This window comes from Gobius niger (assembly GCF_951799975.1).
Source record: "Gobius niger genome assembly, chromosome: 5".
Classification (NCBI taxonomy): Eukaryota; Metazoa; Chordata; class Actinopteri; order Gobiiformes; family Gobiidae; genus Gobius; species Gobius niger.
In genome coordinates this window covers 6,105,350-6,129,325 of record NC_136856.1, presented here as the reverse complement: position 1 = coordinate 6,129,325, position 23,976 = coordinate 6,105,350, and the positions used below count along the sequence as shown (strand labels likewise).

General features: G+C 41.8%; 2 protein-coding genes across 3 annotated transcripts; one reads left to right on the top strand and one right to left on the bottom strand.

Moving 5' to 3' along the window:
* Positions 1 to 4,663: 4,663 nt before the first annotated feature.
* Positions 4,664 to 11,602, bottom strand: LOC306963169 (myelin-associated glycoprotein-like). Of its 2 annotated transcripts, XM_079556653.1 has the most exons (4): positions 11,483 to 11,528; positions 7,366 to 7,556; positions 6,118 to 6,480; positions 4,664 to 5,014 (listed from the first exon to the last, which is right to left on the bottom strand). In XM_079556653.1, exons 2-4 carry the CDS (start codon positions 7,394 to 7,396, stop codon positions 4,734 to 4,736), a joined length of 675 nt encoding a protein of 224 aa, XP_079412779.1. In that variant the 5' UTR covers positions 7,397 to 7,556; positions 11,483 to 11,528; the 3' UTR covers positions 4,664 to 4,733. The 2 variants fall into 2 exon arrangements, with proteins under 2 accessions (XP_079412779.1, XP_079412778.1); XM_079556652.1 differs by lacking the exon at positions 7,366 to 7,556 and having other exon boundaries at positions 11,483 to 11,602.
* Positions 11,603 to 14,527: 2,925 nt separating this feature from the next.
* LOC306963521 (LON peptidase N-terminal domain and RING finger protein 3-like) lies at positions 14,528 to 23,918 on the top strand. Its single transcript, XM_079557094.1, has 13 exons — positions 14,528 to 14,822; positions 15,143 to 15,479; positions 18,380 to 18,498; positions 19,153 to 19,275; positions 19,398 to 19,520; positions 19,627 to 19,822; positions 19,898 to 19,964; positions 20,875 to 20,989; positions 21,131 to 21,252; positions 21,671 to 21,829; positions 22,516 to 22,678; positions 23,171 to 23,320; positions 23,755 to 23,918. Exons 1-13 carry the CDS (start codon positions 14,541 to 14,543, stop codon positions 23,911 to 23,913), a joined length of 2,115 nt encoding a protein of 704 aa, XP_079413220.1. The 5' UTR covers positions 14,528 to 14,540; the 3' UTR covers positions 23,914 to 23,918.
* Positions 23,919 to 23,976: the final 58 nt, after the last annotated feature.

The window sequence follows — 23,976 nt, the reverse complement described above, 5'->3', positions numbered from 1 at the left end:
GACGGCCTCATGGTTCTCAGGCCTGTTGGTCTCTCATAAGGGGCTTCTGAACCTCTCTTTGTCTGACCCGTCACCTAGGACCTGTTTGCCATGGCAGACCCTACAGGGGCACGAAGCCCCGACAACAGGGCTCCAGGATCATTCAGGTGCTCAAACCCCTCCACCAAGTAAAGGTGGCGGTCCAGAAGGGGAGCCCCCATACTGTCTGATTCAAAATAGTGTAATTCATTAGTGCACATTTGTACACAAAATTAGTGTTAGCGCGCGTTCCGTTTTTGAGTTATTGATCATTGATTGGTTATTGATCAGCCCGCCATACTGTCAAATGGTGTACAGGTGAAACTCGGAAAATTTGAATATCATTCAAAAGTTCATGTATTTCTATAATTCAACGTAAACTGAAAATAATATACAATACAGACTCATTACATGCAAAGTGACATATGCCAAGCCTTTGTTTTTTTTATAATTTTGATGATTATGGCTCACAGTCCATTTTCAAAATATTATTTTTCATATTTTTTTTTACAAGCTGAGCCATAATAATTAAAAATGATAACAAACATATCTCACTTTGCATGTAATGAGTCTATATCATATATTAGTTTCACAGTTTACAGTGAATTATAGAAATAAATGAACTTTTGAACGATTTTCTAATTTTCCGAGTTTCACCTGTACTTTGTTGGTGCTTTGTTTGTGCACACAAAGTAAGTGTCCAGCGCCCAGGGGTTTGTCCAGAAGTCGAGCCAGGCTAACTGTCAGAATTACTAGGCTGGAGGATTAACCTGTTGTCCCTGTTGTCCCCTGTTGGGGAAAATACTTTGAAATTGTATTTAGTTTCTAAGTACTGAATACGTCCTTTAAAATTTGTTGTGTAACGTATTCTGTTACTTTGTCTAATCAGATAGTCAGAGTACTGAATTCTGAATACTTTGAATACTTATAGAATTCCCATTGATTGTCATTATATTGATGTATAAATATGGAGTATAATTACAAAAATGAAGACTACGATTGTTGGAACACCTGTTATAAAGTCATTCATGAGGAACTCTTTAACTCTCCTGGCAAATGGAGCAGCAGATACAGCATCATGTGACACATGTGTTTGTATGAACTGTGGCAACAGGGCGTTTCAAATCTTTATCTTATTGTAAGAGGAAACACAGGTCAATATTATAAAGTCTTTCTTAGTAACGTTATGGAGCTCAAATGTAATGATTGATACTGAGATGTAATTCCCTTGATATTTGGAAAGTAACTGTATTCTAAATACTCTCAAATGAGAGAGTAACTTTACCAGAATACAGTTACTCAAAATGAGCATTCTAAATATGTCTTCTAAATACATTAGTTACTCCCCAACACTGCCTTTTGTACATGTTTTAGTGGCAGGGGAAACTAGAGCACCCGAAGGAATCATATGTAGAACATGGAAACTCCGCTGGCCATTAAACCTGGAACCCGGGGAGTTTTGGCCTCATTTTGTTCATAGCGAGCTTTATAAAAAAGTCTCCTTATGTCCAGCACTGATGTAGATTTACTTAGTTATAAACCTCCTCTGGGCCCTGGCGCAGCGAGGTCTGTGCTCCACATTGGGAGTCTCTCTCGGCCCTGGGCGCTCCTCGCTGTAGGGGGTTATATAACCGTCTCCTGCCCTGGTCTGTGGGTCTGGACTCTGGACCAGATTGAGTTCAGTGTCAGACCCAGACCGTCCGACCTACATTAGCCTCCTCCTGAGCTAACAGCGGCTAATCTCCCGGATGCTAGTCAACACAGGGATTAAAACAGCTCCACATCGAATCCTGCAGCAGTTTAAAGTAGTTAAAGTCAGTGAATGAACTGTCAGTAAGTGTAAATCTACTAAAGTACTGCACGACTTAAAGAGGGGGTATTATGCTTTTTTCAATCACATAGCACCAGTCTATAGCACACTACAATGATGACAAAATCTTCTGTTGGTCTGTAAATGCAGTAAAGTAGAATAACTGCCTTGTATAAAATTGCTCTCTCAAAATGGCTGTAGCGAATGTCTTGAAATAGGCCTCTGTCTCTTTAAGAACCTCTGACCCTTTCCGACACGCCCTTTCCACACGCTGTCGGGGGGGTTCTGCTGAGGAGCAGTGGTTGGTTACTCGGCTGGTGACGAAAGCTCAGAGGCGTCTCCAGGAGGTGGGGGCGTTCCTAAGAGGACTCAGGCAAACCTGTCCCTAAAATGGCTGCCATCAGAGTTTTTACAGATTACTCAAAAATATGTGAATGTGCCAAGGCAACACTTCAGGCATGTTCAGACATAATAATTTGATGTGAAGCTTGAAAAAGTCGATTTTGCATAATACCCCCCCTTTAAGTCGGGCTGCTAGACTTTACTCGAGTCGTACTTGTGTTGAGAAGAATATTTGAAAGATAAAAAGCACACTGTCAATCTCCTCCTACGAAGCCTGTTCCTTAAAGGGCAAAAAGTAGGGCAGCGCTTGCGGGGTGGGCGGAGCCTCACTGAGCTCCAGAGCTTGATTGACAGGCTCTGGAGCCAGTCAATGGCCCATTGGGTGTAAGTCATTTGGAAGACTGATAAGAGCAATCGCTTGATGCTTGGTCACAAATAACTGTTGACTGTTGGTGCCTAATGGCAAGCTGCGCCTCAGCACCCACCTGCCCCTGCACACACTGGCCTTGACATACGTCTGAAGACAAAAGGGAAATAGCAACAATCCTATGTGCACACATTATAAGCAAAATATATGAGATATGTGGCGCAGTAAAAAACATTTAGACTTGTATTTATTTGCTAAACTCCAACCTTCATGTAAGTCTGTGTTTTGTTTGGCATTTAGGGCCATTTAGAACTAATTTTAGAGTGCAGAGCTTTATTTCACCCAAGCCTTGAACACCTCATACACTTCATACACTTTGCGTGCTCTATAAAAAAATAATTTTAAAAACCCAGACCTGACGGCTCCCATATTGGATAATGACATTTCATAAGGATTTCAGCTGCATCACAACAGGTCACTCAGATGTTTCTTTTGTAAGCTTCTGTCATAACGCTAAACTCTGACTGGGTTAGCGGCCTACATTTGTGTTTGTGTTGACATGATGTGTGGGCTTGTTTCCAATTCTGTGGGGAAAAGTCAGCTTGCTGTTTTGAAGGTGACACATTCCGGGCCGGCAAAATGGAGTAGTTGAGGGCAGCTTTAGCAATAATTTGAGTAACGTTTAATTTTGGAGTGACATTTAACCAGTAGTATTTGTACTTTTACGTAATGAAACCAAGTAGCTTGCTTTGAGCACTTTGTTTATTTTATTACAATTTTAAATTGTAAACAGAAACCAAATAAACAGAGCTCTGAACAACAGTAATGAACACAAATCATCATTCAATGTTCCCACATCAGTTTTACTCTTGAAGGCAACATACCCGATTTCTACTAGTGGAACTAAAGGATTTTCTCCCCCTTTAGTATAGTATAAGCTTTTGTATCAATTTCATGAAGTTTCGGGCGAGTTTTCTAGCATTTCTGTACAAGTTAAAAATGTGAAACGTGGGATGCAACAAAAATGTTGAAGTTAGAAATGAGATTGGACCACAACTAACATTTTAAGTTAGAGGATTCCTCTTTCTCTGTTTGTTATTAAAAATATAATCTGCTAATAATAATAATTTTTCGTCACATATTGACTATTTGTGTTGACCATACACAACATCAACGTATCACAATATGGCGCAAATGTCACCTATCAGGCTGATTTTTTCACAAATGACTACTTTCACAACATACTTTTATGGTTCAAAAATAATTTTACCTTCCAAAAAAAAGAAAAGAAAAAAATCAGGTATAGCTACTTTAACTATTCGCTATTTTTTAGATTTAAAATACAACAAATATAATAACTTCCCTGCAACCAGATGTTTACATACATTTTATAAAAAGACAAAAAAAAAAAGTCTTTTTTTAGGTCAGTTAGAATTAAAAAAAAAAATAAAAATATTTGCTAAATGCCAAAAGAATGAGGGATAGAAATGTTCAGAAATGTTTTTGTTTTTTTAACAAAGTCAAAAGTTGACATACACTAAACACTTACGTAGCAGCTTAAAGTGACCATACAGAGTTTAAAAATTTAAAAATTAAGTATTTTCCTCCATCTACATGTTCCAGAAATGTCTTATTGTGTAGAATGAGCCCACATAAAAAAATTTAAAAAATCATTCTGGTTTCATGTGAAGAAAAATAAATGCAAATGTGTCTTTTCATAAAGTGTATATAAACATAAGGTTCCCGTTGTAGGTAAATCTATCTCTGATTTGAGTAACGTAATTTCAAGACGTCTGTCCACGTGGCAATTTTTTTCCACTTGTATTAAAAAAAACATCAATCAATGTCATGTAAAATAAGATATATTTTTTCTTATTTGAAGTGTAGAAAATACTTCATGGTCACTTATTTCAAGCCAATTTTTTTTTATGTCTACATTACTTTTTGCAGAATAATTATATCAGCCTATATATTGGCTATCAGCCTTTCCAAATCCGTCATATCGGTATCGGACCCCAAACATCCACATCAGGTATGGAGTGAATGAATAATGCAATGTGAAGCGTCTTTGAGTGTCCAGAAAGGCTCTATTTAAAACCGAGGCATTATTATCATTACTATGTTTGATCGATTTGTCAGTGTTAGTAAGCTGTTAAAATGACGTATAACAGTGTAAGCTGGTATGTTTCTTCTTCTTTACCGGACAACTGTGGAGCTGGTAGCTTGCCCCCCTCCTCTGTAAGTGACCGTGCAGTTTAGACTCTTATTGAAGATGGCGGCAGTTAGGAGGAACTTTGCAGTGAAGACGCTCCTCCATTCCCCTGAGCTTAGTCGCTCTCGACGCTCGTTCTTGTTGAACATGTTCACTGGGTGGCTCCAGAAGATGTGTGGAGGGGCTCCCTTACAGTGGAAGGTCGCGGAGCAGGAGGCTGTCACCCACTTCCCCACGGTCACAGTCAGAGCCGGGGCGGGCGGCGCTGCAACAGCAGGAACATTACAGATGAGTTGTATAAATGATCAGATAAAGTTGTATAAATGATCAGATAAGTTATATAAATGATCAGATTAGTTGTATAAATGATCAGATAAAGCTGTATAAATGATCAGATAAAGTTGTATAAATGATCAGATTAGTTGTATAAATGATCAGATTAGTTGTATAAATGATCAGATTAGTTGTATAAATGATCAGATAAATTGTATAAATGATCAAATAAGTTGTACAAATTATCAGATAAAGTTGTATAAATTATCAGATTAGTTGTATAAATGATGAGATAAAGTAAAATGATCAGATAAAGTTGTATAAATGATCAGATAAGTTATATAGATTATCAGATAAAGTTGTATAAATTATCAGATTAGTTGTATAAATGATCAGATAAGTTGTATAAATGATGAGATAAAGTAAAATGATCAGATAAAGTTGTATAAATGATCAGATAAGTTATATAGATTATCAGATAAAGTTGTATAAATGATGAGATAAGTTGTATAAATGATGAGATAAGTTGTTTATATGATCAGACTAGTTGTATTAATGATGAGATAAGTTGTATAAATGATGAGATAAGTTATATAGATTATCAGATAAAGTTGTATAAATGATGAGATAAGTTGTATAAATGATGAGATAAGTTGTATATATGATCAGATTAGTTGTATTAATGATGAGATAAGTTGTATAAATGATCAGTTAAAGTTGTATAAATGATGAGATAAGTTATATAGATTATTAGATAAAGTTGTATAAATGATGAGATAAGTTGTATAAATTATCAGTTAAAGTTGTATAAATGATCAGATAAGTTATATAGATTATGAGATAAAGTTGTATAAATGATGAGATAAGTTGTATAAATGATGAGATAAGTTGTATATATGATCAGATTAGTTGTATTAATGATGAGATAAATTGAATAAATGATCAGATAAGTTGTATAAATGATGATTTAAGTTGTATATATGATCAGATTGGTTGTATAAATGATGAGATAAGTTGTATAAATGATCAGTTTAAGTTGTATAAATGATCAGATAAAGTATAAATGATCCATTGAAAGTAGTGTAACCGACTCACAGATGACTTCCAGAGTGACGGGGCGTGAAATGAAGTACCCCCCGTCGAACTCGTCCTTTCTGAAGTGGTACGCCCCGGCGTCCGACGCTCGCACTTCGTTGAGCAGCAGCGAGCACTGGCCATGCTCCACGTTGCCCACAAAGCGAGAGCGCCCCTTGTAGGCCGGCGCCACGGGATACGAGGCCATGCTGGACGCCACAGTGAGCCGCTGCCTCTGCCACCGCCATACAGGATGTATCCTCCAGAAGGCTGTGACCACAGGCTGGTGCACAGTGCACGGGACCAAGACGCACGAGCCCTCCACCGCACGCACTGTGGGCGGGGCAATCACCTGCATCTGGGAACCGCCCACAGCCAGGATGACTGAGACAGAGAGAAGAAACAACTGGGTCAAATCAAATATTTTAGCATCTTTTTAGTCACTCACTCACTCACTCACTCACTCACTCACTCACTCACTCACTCACTCACTCACTCACTCACTCACTCACTCACTCACTCACTCACTCACTCACTCACTCACTCACTCACTTTTATTGACTTAAACTTGACTCAAACCAAATCAAAATACGCCAAAACAACAACAGTCCTAATTAATTGACAATTCATCCGTAAAATATCATCCTATTTTGACAAAAATTGTGAAAATTGACTCTACAGCGCCCATCGTGAAGCTGCTGTTCACAAAGATAAAAAAGTCATGGTTTCAGGCGAGTCTCTAAGCAAGACTGTAAATAAATGTCTCATCTTCACAATAAGGTGTTCAATTATGGCACTGATTCAATGTTTCTCCATAGATTTATTTGGAAATTGTAAATATCTCCACTTTAGTAGCTCCTACAGACTCCTTACTTTGCAGATTATGAATTTTTTATCACAGGGATTTTTAACTACATCCTGCTTGCTTTAGTGAGGTTTTAACCCAAAAAACAAGGAGAAATATGAATTTGTACATATACTTTCACTAATAATTACCGTAAACAAGATATCTAAAATCCCTTCAAGCAAATCTTTGCAACTAATGTGTCACAAACAAAACCACACATTTAAACCTGCCTCTGTCCATTATTTAGATTATGTTTCTGAAAATATAGGTAAGTTTGGCCAATTTAATGCATAAATGGTCTGACTGTTATATGGAAAAGGCAATGAAAATGACAGAAACGTAGCAACACATTTTCCCTCATATTTCCTCAAAAGCTTCAAAATGATATCACAAAATGTCACGTTAAAAGCTTTAATACTCACAGTGAATCCAGAGAAAGAGGGAGACAAACATGTTGCTGCTGCTGTGATAGCGGTGGACAGTGATCTCACTCTAGCGCCCTCTTCCTCGCCTCTTATGTGCGGCGCCGCGGGCTCTGGGGGTACGCGCCGCGGCGTTCGCTACACGCTTTCAGGGTCAGAACAGAGTCTTCCACCAGAGCCACACTGTTGCACTCAAACAGTCACATGACGAGCCGTAATGTGGAGAATGTGCAGGAACTAAAAAAAACACATTGTCTTTGTGAGTCTGGTTTATGCAGGGGTGGATAGTACTCAGTTACATTTACTCAGGTACATGTACTTAAGTAACTTTTCTACAGTAAGTAGCTGCACTTTTGCAAGTTTGTTCATACAGTACGTTTTACTTTTACTTAATATTAAAATGTAGTTTCTGCTTCTTACTTGAATTTAAAAAAGTAACTCAGTGAGTGCCACTGTGAGTAAATCTTTCAGTAATCATTTTGATGTGTGAAATAGATGTATTTTGTGTTTCGTTGTTCTGCATAATGATTCAGATTTAGACATATTTACACCTTATATCTAAAAGTTTATAAATCCTAAACTAACAATTAATCCTGAACTATAAATTAAGAGTGACTCATGCTTAATTATTACTTTACTATAGTAATTAATGCTTAACTTCTAATGAATAAGTCTTCACATAATTTGGTTATTCATTAGTTTCTAATATGTCATTTGTTACTTCATAGCTTATCAAGTATCCGAAAACCTCTTCATTAGAGGTTAAGCATTAATTACTGTTGTAAAGTAATAATCAAGCATGAGTCACGCTTAATTCATTGGTAGTTTTACCCAAATGGTAAGAGTTCCTCATTACTCACAGTTACTCAAGTAAAATTTACTCCAAGTACATTTTTACTCTCAAGTAAATATTTGGGTCACTACTTTTTACTTCTACTTGAGTAAAATTATTTAAAAGTAACATTACTCTCACTTGAGTAATGTTTTGGCGACTCTACCCACCTCTGGGCTTATGGCGAACATCTCTGTCAATCCTGGACCTTCCACATGAAACCAAAACTTCCTCCTCTTCTCTGTCTAAGGCCCAGTTATTTGACTTATACATGTGTCCTGTAGTGGTGACGAGTCTCCAAAATATCAGCATGATGCTAAACGAGCCTCATCCCAAGAAAACTATGAAAAGCAGTTCATCTCCATCTGGTATGGAAGCCCGTTTCCACCATGTTCAAAAATAAAAGCCCAACAGGAAGTCGAAATTACAAAATTTAAAATTTAAATTACGAGTTTAAATCTCGAAATTCTGCCTTTCAAAACTCAGAATTTCAAGATTTCGATATCCGGGATCATAGACGTCGGGACGGGGGGCAGCAGAACCACCAGCGTAGATGTAAACAGTCAGAGTCATGGAGGATTAGCTTCATTGTGAACCGGAGTTACAGCAGCTCTGGGACTTTTACAAAGATAAGCAAAAGTCTTATTTTTACCTTAACACCCTAAAAACGTATCCAGTGGCTGTATCTGTGATAGGACAACAACAATAACAACAACCTGTTAAAAAAAACAGTTTTGAGGCCAAGGCTGAGCTGAAAATGAGACGTTTTTCAGATAAAAGTGTCTCTTTCACAAAGATCTTTTTCAAGGACAGATTCCAGTGGAAGAATTTAATCAGGGACGAGATTCTAAAGATTTGGTTGAGCAACATTTTGGATTTGATGAGAGAGTGGCCTGTGGAATTCCCAAAACAATTTACAAACTAAAACACAGTTGTTTCTAGACTGTAGGGCTGTGGTTCTGAAGGGTGACCCGTAACCTCCTGTCCCTCTGTTGGTCACACGGCAGTCATTTAGACCCCCCTGTCCCACCTGTTCAGATAATGTCCTACTGTCTGGGTTTTCTGCCACAGCAAAAGCTTTTTTTCCACAAGCTGTGATGATCTTTGAATGGTACACTCTGATCAGGCTTCATACTTTTTTTTTACTCTATTGTAACCTTGCTTTTAACTTCATTAATTATGTGGCTTGTTTGTTTTCAAGACTGTCTTATGTTTTATGAATGAATGTTTGACACAATGTGGTTTTATACTGCAAAAAAAATAAAAATGAATCTGAATCATTGAAGGATTTGTGCCAAAATCCAGGCCTTAAATATCGCTGAAAAGCATCACAGTTGTTTCGAGTCAGTCTTAAATCTACATTTCTTGATCTTTTTTTTACATAAATTCATAAAGACATTTTTAGTATTTACTTTCCCCATTTTTTCAAGTATTGAAATGTTACTCCATTCCTCAGCTTGATCAAATGTTTCCACATTATAGTAAGATAAATGTGCATTTGTTGCATTTGAGGCATTAAAAACAAACTTAATTTTGCATAAAATGTACAATGTTGTGTCTTCATTTTCCAGATTAGAATATTTTGTGACCTGTTTCTGTCTGTTTGTGTGTTTGTGTGATTTTGGGCTTAAACAACAAAGGAAACTAGTGATGGGATTCACGGCTCTTAACTGGGAGCCGTTCAGTTCATAAGACTGGCTCTTTTTAATATACAATTTAATTAACGGCAGCCAGATAACTCTCAATATCTAAGACGCCAGTGAAAAAAGGCACTTTTTTGATTTCCATTTCCTCTAAAATCACAATGGGTCTGATTTTTACGCTTTGAAAAATGTGTTTATGAGAAAAATCTTGCACCACAACTAATAAAAAGAGACTGTAGTTGTCTGACAAATATTTCTTAGCGCATTTAGCAAAAAGCTTTCACCTGTGTGGCCTTCTCTGTTGTGGGGCTGATTCTTGTGTTCGTTCGGGGGAGTTCTGGGTAAAATTGGCTGAAATAAAGATCTGGCTCTTTTCACAATTGGTTGTACCGCTCACGTTAAAGAGCCACCGACTTTTTTACTTTATTTCTAAGATTTAGCAGCACACTTCTAGTTACAAAAAGGAGGCTCAGATCCAAGATGGGCAAAAACGGTTTGATAAGTGTGAATCACTGACACTGTTTGCATAAGCTGTAGCTTAAATAAGATATTGGCAGAGAGCCACATACCTAAATATCGGATCAAATTGGCCCAAAACCTGAACATTTGCCTACACAGCGTCTCCCATTAGATCAGGGGTGCCCAAAGTGGGGCCCGCGGGCCAAATTTGGCCCGCCGAAACAAAAGAGAGTGACCTACTTTTGCGCTGCATGTGGTTAATACTAACTCTCTTCCATTCATTCTCAATAGTAAATATGGATGCAGTACACTTTTTGACCACCAGCGTCAAATTGGGGGCGCTGTTTCACTCCTTTCACAAAGTTAAGGAAACACTACAGAGTGTTGTAGCATCAACTTTCACAGTTTTTCAATTTTTTATTGCAAAGGTTGTTGACATCAACAACAGTATGTGTTAAAAACTGACAATTGATGCTGAACTTACACTTTCAAAATACTCTAATGTGGCATTTTCTTTGAGTTAACGAATGAGGTAAAGTCACTGTGCTGTAGATACAGGTGTTTTTTTTTTTGCACTAAATTGTTACAATGGTTGAGGCTTTTGCCATAGTTACCATTTGTTTTAATATAGCATGTCATTTGCATATATAGAATAAAATAAAATAAAGTAACTTTATAATTTGCAGTTATATGTGTTTTTTTTGTGCTTGTCATCACCGTGTTTGGCCCGCGACTCACAGGCACTTTTTCATTTTGGCCCTCGGAGACAAAAGGTTTGGGCACCCCTGCATTAGAGTGTTAAAGATTCAATAAAACATCTAAAACAATGAAATGTTTCGTTTAAGATTGTGATGTGTTTGAGATGATGATCAAATCCTGGAATAAGCAGAACAGCCGCTCTTGATTCTGCATTGAAATATTTACGGACCCTTCAAACGCAGCTGTATTGTAGAATTCCCCTGCCCAGCTCGCTCCTGTCCGAGTTTCGTAAGCGCTTATTTAACCTACAGTTTTGCAAACAGTGTCAGTGATTCACACTTATCAAACCGTTTCAGAAGACGGCCATCTTGGACCAGAACATGACCAGAACAACACCCAATCAATTCTACATCGGGTTTGTTTTAAACGTACGCACTTCCTCTTCCAATGTTTGTTAACAATAAAAAAAAAAGCTCCCTTCCACCTGATGATGTCACGAGGTGGTACAGTCCATCCGGATTCACTGCCTTGTTTGACCTTTTCAGCAGCATTAATTTCGTCGACTAAAACATTCAGTCATAATTTTAGTCAAAGTAATAATTTGGCTGACTTTATGAGACTTAAAACTGACTTTAAAGCAGTACTAAGTAATGTGTTTACCTTAATAAATCCGTTTCGTAGTCCCTGTGGGGGTAATACAAGTGTTTATGGGATGATTGGAGGATCTTTCATCTCCCCCTGGTGTCTCTGGCCAGAAAACCATGTTTGCAACTTGACTGCCACCGGTGTGGAGCAAGCAATACACACTAATGTAATCACGAAGAAGAAGCTAACTGCGGGCTAACGTCACTTTAAACAGTATTTACAGCCAAGTTTGAGTGAAAAAAAACTTTTCCATTGTATAATTGGATGCACAGTAACCCTCTCTCCCTTCGCCTTTCCTGTCTACTCTCCAAGACAATTAATAAGTTAAAAAATCGTAACTTGCTACTGCACCTGCAGTTGCGCTTATGGCCTCTAGGGGGAAGAGTTACTTAGTACTGCTTTTTCGAGACTAAAACTATGACTAAAATTGCTGTCGACAAAAGACTAAGACCAAAACTAAATTAAAACTGCCTCAACCACAAATAATTCTAGCTCATAGTCTCTTTCTGGCCAGTGGTTCAGTTCAGGCTGAAAACTGTTTTATTTGGCTGATTATGACGTTGAAGTCCTAACATATCTTCACTTTTAAACCCATTTTAGGATATTATTCAACGTTAACGTTATTATATCAACGCCGGGCCACAGTCTCCCGTTTAGCTCGGTATTTGACCTATATTCCCGTCATCTCGTGCGGCTCCTCTCTCTCTCTCTTTCTCTGGGTCAGACGCTCGTTGCCCTACTCCCAGAGCTGTTACGTGTCTCCCGTCCTCCCGTGTTTTGTAACAGCGCATACGGCGGACCAATCAAAACCCCGGCCCCATAGTCACGTGACTCAACTTTTTTACGTAACTATTTTTTTTTTTCTTCGTTTTTTTATCACTACGAAGCTACGCTCTCATTCGGAACCACTCCAGTTACGCGCGCGAGAGACGCACGCGTTCATTTTTTGGGGGGGAGATACCGAACTAAAAAAAAAAAACAACAACCCTCCAACAACCAAGTCTTAAACGTGGACTGGAAGAAGCGAGGACTGAACCGGGACCTGACGGGACTGAACCAAGCCGAAAGAAGGGAATAAAGCTGGGCGTGAACATGCTGGACGCACGTTTGACACTCAGATAAGGCGGAATTCAGGTAATTCTTTTTTTATTGGTAGTTTTAAAATTGTGGACTTGGGTCTTGTCCGGTGCGGTAAAAGTGGGGCAAGTTGCGTGACGCGGTGGGACGTGACGGACCTGGGAATTTTAAACTTCGATAATGGCACTCAAAGAACCGGACGCTTGATATTGTGACCCAGAGAACGCGCAGCAATAGGTGACTAAAACATTCCAGCACATAAAGTTACGACACGCCGCCTCCCTGTAGTTGATGTGGCCTAATGAGTGGATGTTTGGGCTGCACAGTGGAGGCAAATGCCCGATCGAGATGAAAATAGAACCTTCAGCTTTGCGAAAGGAGTGACAAACCTGTGAGTGACATTGCGCACTGGCCACTCGTCACTGATGGAATGCTCACTGCTGTTGCTGTGTTATAACGCCACTTACATGACCTCTGTGTGAGAGGAAACACGGTCATATTGGATAACTGCATTGTTTATGTTCATTGTTTGTTTATTGGTTTATTTTGGTGTTGGGACAGTGCATGTTAATGAACACGCCACGCCATTAGGCATGGGCTAATTTCCAGCCGCCATCCCCCATGCGCACTCTCTCATTCATCCTAGCCTATTGTACATGTTTTTGGTGGTAGGGGAAGCAGGAGTAACCTGGGGAAACCTACGCAGACGCTGGGAGAACATGCAAACTCTCTCAAAGGCTCTGGGGCCAGTCTATTGAGACAATTAAAGAATCAACTTCACAATGTTAAAATGATGAAATTTGTAAATGATAGATAACTAAAATATTACAATGGTGAAATCTGATTGTCCATTTATGTAAAACCTTTAGGGCACGAGAGGCTTTGCACTAGTTTAAGAGTCTATTTGTGACCAGACAGTAGCTCTGTAGGAGAGATCGGAGAGGATCATGGAATTCAAAAACATTTGCGCACGTTCAAAAGTCGGGCATTTCTTTATAATCTTAAACAGTTAATATTTGACTGAACAGTTTTACACACCCTCTAAACCTTAAAGTGCGGAGCGCAACATCACGCGGCGGTGGGTGAAGTGTTTTGGCCATGTGACCTTATGTTTGTGAAGGCTCTTATTCATCCAGGGAGTATCCATAGTAGAAAAGGTTAAATCATCAACTGGACAGTCCAGTTGATGATTTAACTTTGTCTATCATGTGACCTTAGTTCATATGTGCTGAAGGAGAAGATGCTGGTCATTTGGGACAGTTTTTGTTTCATGTGGATTTAGTTATTAGTTATTGATTTTTTTGGGTCAGGACAGTACATGCTAATGGACATACATGGGTCTCATGCATGTAAACACGCCACGCCGGATTGTAGCCAATTTCCATCCGTCGTCCCCCATGCGCACTCTCAAACACACTCTCATTCATCCTGGCCTATTGTACATGTTTTTAGTGGTATGGGAAACCGGAGTACCCGGAGGAAACCTACGCAGAGGAGAACATGCAAACTCCACACAGAAAGGCCCCGTCCAGGTGGGAATCGAACCCAAAACCTTCTAGCTTTGAAGTGCAAATGCAATAGGTCCAGTCAGAGAGTGCAGAGATATTAACCATTCAAGTCCCAGAACCATTAATTACCACAATAGGAATACCATAGTTACCACAATAGATTCTGAGCTGCACCAAACTCTGTATTAAACTATATGCTGTTTATGGTGTAGTGACGTCACCTGTAAAAGGCTATGATGATGATGATGAAGATGATCCCTAAATGACCTGAACTCCCTGTCTTCTCGTTCGTCCAGTTTTCTTTAGTTGGCAATGGGCTCGGAGGAGAGCGAGGTGATGCTGCAGCTCGCCGCAGAGGCGTTCCAGGCGGGGAACTTCGACCTGGCGTCAGAGATCTATCAGTGCCAAGCGGAGGGCGCCCGGGACCCGCGGGGCCGGCAGGAGCTGCTGACACGACGGGCTGATGCGCTGGCACACTCAGGGAAATTCACAGAGGCGTTTGCCGTTTACCGCGAGGCGGCGGACACCGAGAGGCTACAGCCGAGTCAGCTACAGCGGCTCACGGACTGTCTGCTGCAGGCGCTGCGCAAACAGGTACGATACATACAATGTCAGATTAAAACAATGTCAAATTATGGCCCTTTCGTGGAAGTTTTATCAAAAATACAGACAATACTCAGACAGACCAAAAGTGTCCTTTACCAGGCCTGGGTATTCTTAAACAGTCACAGAGAATATTGTGGAGTCAAAGCTAAACACTAAACAATCTTTTACTTTTTATTTTTCGTTTTTAGGAGTTGACCAAAATAACTGTCACAGTTTTAGACTCATTAGCGACTTTTAATTTAATTTGAGCTTAATTACAGTGAGAGAAGTGCAACTTTGACTAAAATGATGACACTGCGTCCTCTCAGGGCCCTGGAGTCAGACGGTCAGGGGCCTCTGCGGTGGAGAATGGTCTGGCCTCGTGCCTGCTCTGCCGGAGCTTCCTGTGGGAGCCTGTGACGCTGCCGTGCGGACACAGCTGCTGTAAACAGTGCCTGGAAGGAGAGCGCACCCCGGTGTGCGGGGCGTGTCAAGGCGGCAAGGCGGCGGAGGGACACCGGGTCAACGTAGTGCTTTCCGAGTTACTCTCCCGGCTGTACCCGCAGCTGGAGCTCATGGGACGGCTGCGGAGGGAGGGGAAGAGGCTGCACTCGGAGAGGAGAGAGGAGGAGGCGCTCGCCAAGTACGACCTCGCCATCACCATCGGTGAGAGACTTTAGACTTTATCTAAGTAGGACCACACCATTGTCATCAGTGAGAGACTTTAGACTTTATCTAAGTAGAACCACACCATTGTCATCGTTGAGAGATTTTAGACTTTATCTAAGTAGGACCACACCATTGTCATCAGTGAGAGACTTTAGACTGTATCTAAGTAGGACCACACCATTGTCATCGGTGAGAGACTTTAGACTTTATCTAAGTAGGAACTCGCCATCACCATCGGTGAGAGACTTTAGACTTTATCTAAGTAGAACCACACCATTGTCATCGGTGAGAGATTTTAGACTTTATCTAAGTAGGACCACACCATTGTCATCGGTGAGAGACTAGACTTTATCTAAGTAGGAACTCGCCATCACCATCGGTGAGAGACTTTAGACTTTATCTAAGTAGGACCACACCATTGTCATCAGTGAGAGATTTTAGACTTTATCTAAGTAGGACCACGCCATTGTCAGCGGTGAGAGATTTTAGACTATATCTAAGTAGGACCACACCTATTTCCTCCCTTTTCTTCCCAATTTTTTACCCATTTCATGACACTGGTTTGACATAAGCTCAATATTGTAAATTTGCATATCTTCCAAACAGCAGTTTATTTTAGTTTTCTTGTCGATGATGTATTGCCCTCTGTAGTTACATATGATTGAAACCAGGTCACAGTGTCGCTTACAGGAGCTATAGGTGCTGCCCTGCTCCATATATGAGGCCGTCGCTGCTGCAGAGTTACATGTGCCTTAATGTGAGAGCCAGATTCCTCCACAGAGCGGCTCCTGTGAACGGCGAGTTAGTGGCTGTCTGTGTGTTGGGTAACAGACTTACGTAGCTGGGCCAGTGGAGCACGCCTTTCGTAATCGCTCCCTCCCTCTCCCCCTCTCTCTCTCTGTAATGTCAGACAGTTATCCAGCCAAATGTGGGTCAAGGTCAGACGGAGGGAGGAGGGAGTAACTTCAGTGAATTAGTTAATGCAGCAGTTAAACGTCATGGAAAAAGCAATAACATGGCGAGAAATGTAAATTTACAAGAGAATAATGACATTGTTCGGCCATTTTGCTCCCTAAATTCACCGGAGTTACCAATAAAAGGCAGCCAATCTCATGTTTTGGAAATGTTTTGGTGCATTTTCTGCCAAACGTTTCCCGCTGTGCCCTTCTTTTGTTGGATAGAATTTGTTGCAATTGTGCCGTTTAAAGATATCAATATTAAAAAAGGATCTTAATGAGTTGGAATCACTCAAAGTAAGTGCATTTGACCCGAAGAGATTTCCTTTGTGCGAGACAGCAGCGGCTAAAGACGGAGAAATATACACAGGTGCATGTGCAGACAAAGTGGCTAAACTTTAGGGCCGTTTTCATTCCAGTCTTGAACAACGTCTGCACTTTAGTCGCTCCATAAGACTCCTCGCTTTACAGACTTGGGCTCAACAACATTTGAAAGTTTTTTTCTTCCACAGGGATTTTTCAATATCTAATTCCTGATATGCTAATCGTATACTATCCTAATATGTCACAAAATAAAACCATAACCAGGCTCTGTCCATTGTTGAGATTTTACAAAATTATTTTTCTACATAAAACATTATTGTCTTACATTTTCCCCCTCATATTTATATCAGTAATCTCCAGCAAAAGGTTCAACTTGATATCACTGAATTACTGGTTGTAAATGAATCGTCTCCACTTTAGCGGTCGCTGTGTGGGAGCCGCCACTGCAGCTCTGTCCAAGTATTTGCATAAGTTTGCGGTTATGAAACGCTCTCACTGCGGTTTTATAAGTAGCTGTTTGTCATAACCACTTTCATTATTCAGAGCGTGAGCCATTTTTTTTCCTTTTTACGTAAGTCACATAAAATACCACAACTGGAGCTTAACTAGAGCTTTGTGTTTTAAGACCTGGATTGAGTTGACTAGTTCAAATTGGTGGCGGCCCAGATAAGAATTTCGTATTGTTTGTGAAGAAATGGCTCTTTAACTGCGGTGACACGGTTTGAAAGAGTTATTTAAATTCACTGCCACAGGAACAGGCCTGTGTTTTGTCGGTGTTTGATCCTAAATGTACCATTGAGCAAATGTACCACTGGGTTAGTCCGACATCTCTAACCCAGTTGTGTTGTGGATTAAAGAGCCATATACAATCGCTGGCCCTAACCTTAAGGTCAGTGGACTCTTGCCGGAATCTATAATTTTATATTTCAACCCCGACTCACATTTTCAGAATAATGAGATGTTGGACTAATGGGCCGATCCCGTTGGGGAGTCTTTTCAGGTTTTTTTTAGCATTTGCTCAATGTATTTTCCCTGTAGCCATCAAATATACAATCCAGATGTTTTCAGCTGTTGTCCACATTTAGGTGAGGTCAAAGCCTAGTTAGAAATCATTAATGAATGTACAGAGCTTTTGAGATTTTACTTTAGATACAAAATAGTGTAAAAGTGTTCTCTGAGCTAATTGCTAACTCAAATTCAGTCAACCGTTTGCTTTTTATGGGTCAGATACATATCCAGTGGCCACTAAACATCTTTTCATCAAATTGTGTAAATGCCATGAAACTGCAACTGAAAACATACCTCCACCCACGTTCCCCATTCATTTCTTTGGGAATATTACGTTCAGTTTAAATCGGGCCCGGGATTTGATGGCTAACAAATGTGTGCAGGCTCAGAGGCTAAAGGCATTTCTCTGATTTCTCTGGTTTCAGCTGAACAATTTGCTTTGACAAAACATCCATATGGACCCGATTTTGCAAGTTTATAGTCCGCCAGAAAACGGCTTGAAAGTGGGGAATTTTGTGATTCCCAGAGGTTTTCGTCCCCGTTGGCGAGGCCACGCCCCCTCGTTTGACGTGTTGCCATCTGTTTAACCCTCTCCTGCCTGTGTTCCAGCGCCGGGCGACCACCTGCTGTTCAGCGAGCGCTCACAGATCCACTCGGCCCTGAATCGCTGGGAGCAGGCGCTGACCGACGCACACACGGCCTGCCGCCTGCAGCCGCTCTGGGCCCAGGTAAACTCTACCACCTACACTCACATAAGTTTTGTCCTTAGCATCTTAGTTAAAAAAAATAGTCCAAACTTTCTCTTTACTATGATTATTTAATGGCGTTTGTTGAGTTGCACTTCAGAGATTTATCCAGCAACTAACTCCAACATGGTGGCACTCCCTGGTTTTTCCCACGCTTCCTCATTCACAAATACTGAATGAAAACTTTAGGGCCGTTTTCATTCCACTCTTTAACAACATCTGCACTTTAGTCGCTCCATAAGACTTCTCACTTTACTTTACCTTACCAACAACATTTGGAAGCTTTTTTCAGAGGGATTTTTCAATATCCAATTACTATCTGATTTATTTATTTATTTTTAGGAAGCTTTGAATCCCCTAAAAATAGGCCTTATTTGAATTTTTGCTGATTTTTTCCACTAATATCTTGTTTATTTAAGAACTAAACTAGATCCAAAATCCCTCAGAGCAAATCTTTGTTACTAATATATCAACACAATAAAACCATACATTTAAAACCTGGCTGTATTTATTCTTTACATTTTGCACAATTGTGTGATTTTACAGTTTAGACAGTGCTCATGTCTTCAGCTCCAGTTCTGTTGTTTTTTGCGTCGTGATGTTGGAATATCCTGAATGTGGTCTGTGTGGTTCCAGGGCCACTCGCGGAGAGCCGAGCTGCTGGTGTCTTTGGGCCGCTCTGAGGAGGCGCTCAGGGAGTACCTCACTGCGCTGAGCCTGGACCCAGACTGTCCACACGCCCGGAACGAGGCGCAGCAGGTACTAGAAGTCTAATAAAGTAGCAATTTCTCAAGGCAAATACCACTGGAGTGAAGTGCAGATCCTTGAAAACATGGCTCTAGTGGATTTGTTTCATTACTGACCCTGTGTGTGTGTCTCAGCTCCTCAGTCAAATCCTCGCCCCGGTCTCAGAGCAGCCGCTTCAGGTCCTGGACCACAGCGGGATCTTGTCCAACCGAACGCACCTCAAAAGTGCAATCACTGCGGCAACGACGCCAGGACAGGTACAAAACCATGCCCGGATTTCATTTGACTAAACCGTTTCATCCCCGAACGTTGCATTCAATTTAAAGCGAGACGCTGAAAATATTGCAATGACGATTATGATCATTGGTCCATTTTTTAAGCCGCTCTAGATCTGATTTAGCCCTGGATGTAGCGCTTCCTGGTTTTATGTTGCTAACTTCCTGTCTCCTTCCTGGTGCGCATCAGTGTGACCTCGGCGTGGAGCAGAGTGCTCTCCTCAAACGAAAGCGCAGAAGTTCAGAGGCAGAGGAGGAAGAGGCGCTGAAGAGAGCCAGGACGGGTGAGGCTTTGTCCACACACAGATTATGGATTCACGTTTACAGCAGCGTTTAAGTGACGTCTCTGTCGCTTACAGATGCTGCGGGCTCTGAGGACGAGGCCACTGTTGACCCGGCCGACGTGGAGTGCTCTCTATGCATGAGGTGAGGAACCCGAGAGGGAGAGAAACAAGAAGGACATAGACCAATGGTTCACAACTGGTGGAAAGGGACCCAAAATGTGTCGCAAGCTTTTACCTTAGAACATTTCTTATTTAGCCTTTTCAACTTTTGTGATAGATGGGAGCAACGTCTGTGTCACTGAGGAGGTTAATGCTCCCTTTAGGTGAAACAGAAGCTCTCGTTCATTAATATGAACGGGCAGAGATCAACTGAGAACTTACAATTTACATCTGAGAAAACCTTTTTTCTGAAAAGGCAAAGCAAGTGATCTGTTTCACAGGGAGGATGTTTACACTTTTATACTGAGCTGAACTCACTGTGATCATTACATCAGTCACATTAAAGTGGAACCAAGACTTTTAATGGTTTATAATATCAGTACTGCTCCAGCTTTTATTCTGTCCCTTCTGCGATAGACGACGATGGAGTTTTGTAGATTGTGAGCAGCTAATCTACTGCTGCTGTTGGCGTGCGATTGAGACTAGCTGAATCATAAATTAATGCTGAGCACGTTTGATAAGCCTGAATATCTAGTCACAAAAAGTTAGATACACAGCCACCAGGTGGAGCTGTTTCCCCAATATTGTCCATCATGCATTGTGAGTGAGCCTGGACATTTCCGGTGAGCGGGGAATTTCCACTGACCAGGGCATGACGTTTCTGGCACTGATGTAGGTTTCCGCTTGTGAATGATACTAGACTTGATGTCTTTAATCTTAACTCATGTGTCTCACATCGGGTGCTGCCATTGCTCTGCTCCTGGCGGCGTCTGATGTTGGAGGGGGAAGGGTTAGGTTGGCCAAGCCAAGTCAGGAAATTACCAATGCATTTATCTCTTCTCACTTTCTCTCTTTTCCCTCTCCCCCTCTCTCTCCTCTCGTCCCTCCCTCAGGTTGTTTCTGGAGCCCGTTACAACTCCGTGCGGTCATACCTTCTGTCTTCAGTGTCTGGAGCGATGTTTGGACCATAATCCCAAATGTCCACTGTGTAAAGAGGAGCTGTCCGAGGTGCTGACCCCCTCTGTACTACATACTTCACATATCTGCATTTTACTGACCCCGTGTACTGCATACTTCACACATCTGTACTTTCCTGACCACATGTACTGCATACTTCATAGACTTTACCTGCCCTATGTACTTGTGCAGTACCTGGTGCGGCGGCAGTTCAGTCGGACGGTCCTCCTGGAGCAGCTGATCCACAAACACCTTCCGTCTGAGCTGACGGAGCGGCAGCAGCTCCACCAGGAGGAGATGGACGAGCTTTCAAAGTAAGAGTCGGAAGCCACCGCCGAACTGTTGATATTTTTTCTCTTTTAACATCTTAGTTTTTAATGTAATCCAAATATGGTCATTTCCTTTGTGGGAGACAGCAGCGGCTTAAGACGGGAGAAATATACACAGGGTGCACTCTTGCTCCCACATCTCCTCTGTAGCAGCTCCTACAGACTCCACACTTTACAGGCTTTTGGAATTGGATTTGGAAGTTGTTTTAATATCTGATTCCTGCCTGACTTTTATTTAGCTTTGAGCCCCAAAAATAATGAGAAATGTTTTTATTTATTTTTTTCCCCTTATAGCTAGTTTATTCAAAAACTAAAAAAAAAATCCCAAATCCCTCTGAGCAAATCGTTGTCACTTATGTGAAAATATACAAGTGTTGAAATTAACCGAGCATTCCTCCCGCAGCCTGAACAAGAACGTGCCCATCTTCGTGTGCACCATGGCCTTCCCCACCGTTCCCTGCCCGCTTCACATCTTCGAGCCGTGCTACAGACTCATGATCCGCCGCTGCCGAGAGACGGGCACCAACCGCTTCGGCATGTGCCTGGGCGACCAGCGCAAAGGGTCAGTGTCCGTACTTTCACCCACGATCAGAGACCACATCTCCTCATCTTTATGCATACGAGCAGGGTTTAAAGTGGCCCGAAACTGAGTAATGACTGACATCAACAACATCAAATAAACAGAGAAGAGGAGTGCACTGAAATCATTGTTAAATGGCTGTAGCTGCGCTGGACAGAAGTATATTTTACAGAGAGAGACTGAAGAATAGGCTTTTTGCTTTAGTTATGGCTGAATCAAGTGTCTTTTTATTGTAGCCCGTCTGTGTGAATCTACTGTACATCTCCTCAGCTTGGTGGTGGGTGCACCTGTTTGTTAGCCTTCTACAACTACAAATGTCTATTGAAAATTAAGCAATTCATTGATTGAATTACATGCAGTCTATACCCTGTGCATCTATTCACAGCCTTTCATATATCGGCCTAATGTAGTGTTCTGAGTCTTCTAGATAGAGTTCCACCACCTCCCAAAGTCCACTTTAACCACTGCATACGAGCAGACAAAGACTCGGTGTCTGCACTATGGAGCTCAACAGACCCGCCCACTAGAGGGTTCCGGAGTGTTGGGTTAAAAGATAGAAATTCTATAGGCAGATCTTTGGAAACTACCAGAAACTCATCAAACCAGAATGATGGAAGACATCTGTGGCGTGAAGCTATGTTCTTATGGTTTTTGTCACCTGTTCCCAGGTTTGCGGATTACGGGTGTCTGCTGGAGATCCGAGACGTCAAGTTCTTCTCCGACGGACGTTCGGTCGTGGACACCGTTGGCAGGAGAAGGTTCAGAGTCTTGCAGCACCAGGAGAGGGACGGCTACAACACAGGAGACATAGAGTACCTCGAGGACGTCAAGGTACACCCCCAAACCCAAACCCTGACCCAAACGCTGACCCAAACCCTAACCCAAACCCTGACACAAACCCTGACCCAAACCCAAACCCTGACCCTAACGCTGAACCCAAACCCTGAACCCAAACCCTGAACCAAACCCTGACCCAAACCCTGACCCAAACCCTGAACCCAAACCCTGACCCTAACGCTGACCCTAACGCTGACCCTAACGCTGAACCCAAACCCTGAACCCAAACCCTGAACCCAAACCCTGACACAAACCCTGACACAAATCCTGACACAAACCCTGACACAAACCCTGACACAAACCCTGACACAAACCCTGACACAAACCCTGACACAAACCCTGAACCCAAACCCTGACACAAACCCTGACCCAAACCCTAACCCAAACCCTGATCCAAACCGTGAACCCAAACCCTGACCCAAACCCTAACCCAAACCCTGACCCAAACCCTGACCTCTTGCGGTCCTAACCTCCGTGTGGTCGCAGGTGGAGGGCGTGGCAGAGCTGGAGTTGCAGAAGCTTCACGACTCGGTGTACGAGCTGGGCCTGGTCTGGGTCAACTCCCTGAGGCCGGAGCAGAAGCAGCGGATCGAGGGCCACTTCGGACCCATGCCGCCGAAGGAGACGCAGATACAGGTACACAACCCGCTCACACAACCCCCTCGGCCCCGCTCCTGTACTCCCCAGAGAAGGCTGACACACAGGTTCAAATGTCAGCTGTTGGTTAATGTTCAGTATAAATGAACGAGATGACGCTGTAATCCAAATATGGTCATTTCCTTTGTGGGAGACAGCAAAGTTACAAAACCTTTGGGCAGTTTTCTCCAAATTATTTTTTTATTCCACTCTTTCAACAACATCTCCGCCTTAGCAGCTCCTACAGACTCCACACTTAAGTCTTGGACTCAACAACATTTAGAAGGTTTTTGTCAGAGGGATTGTTTCACATCTTTCACATCCTAATAAACTAAACATAATCCCTCTGAGCAAATATTTTTAACAAATTTGTCAACAAAAAACAAACAAACATAAAACGCCATATTAACCCCTAAAATGTCTCTTGGTTCCAGTGGAGTCCGAACGGCCCGTCCTGGTGCTGGTGGCTGCTCGCCGTGCTGCCGCTGGAGGGTCGTGCTCAGCTGCCGTTCCTCGCCATGACGTTCCTGAGAGATCGACTTAGCGGGATGCGCAAAGTCCTGCTGTTCATGTCCCAGGGCCGCCATCGGTGACGACCGGCCCCTGTGGCCGCTGTCGGTGACGACCGGCCCCAGGGCTGCCATTGGTGACGACCG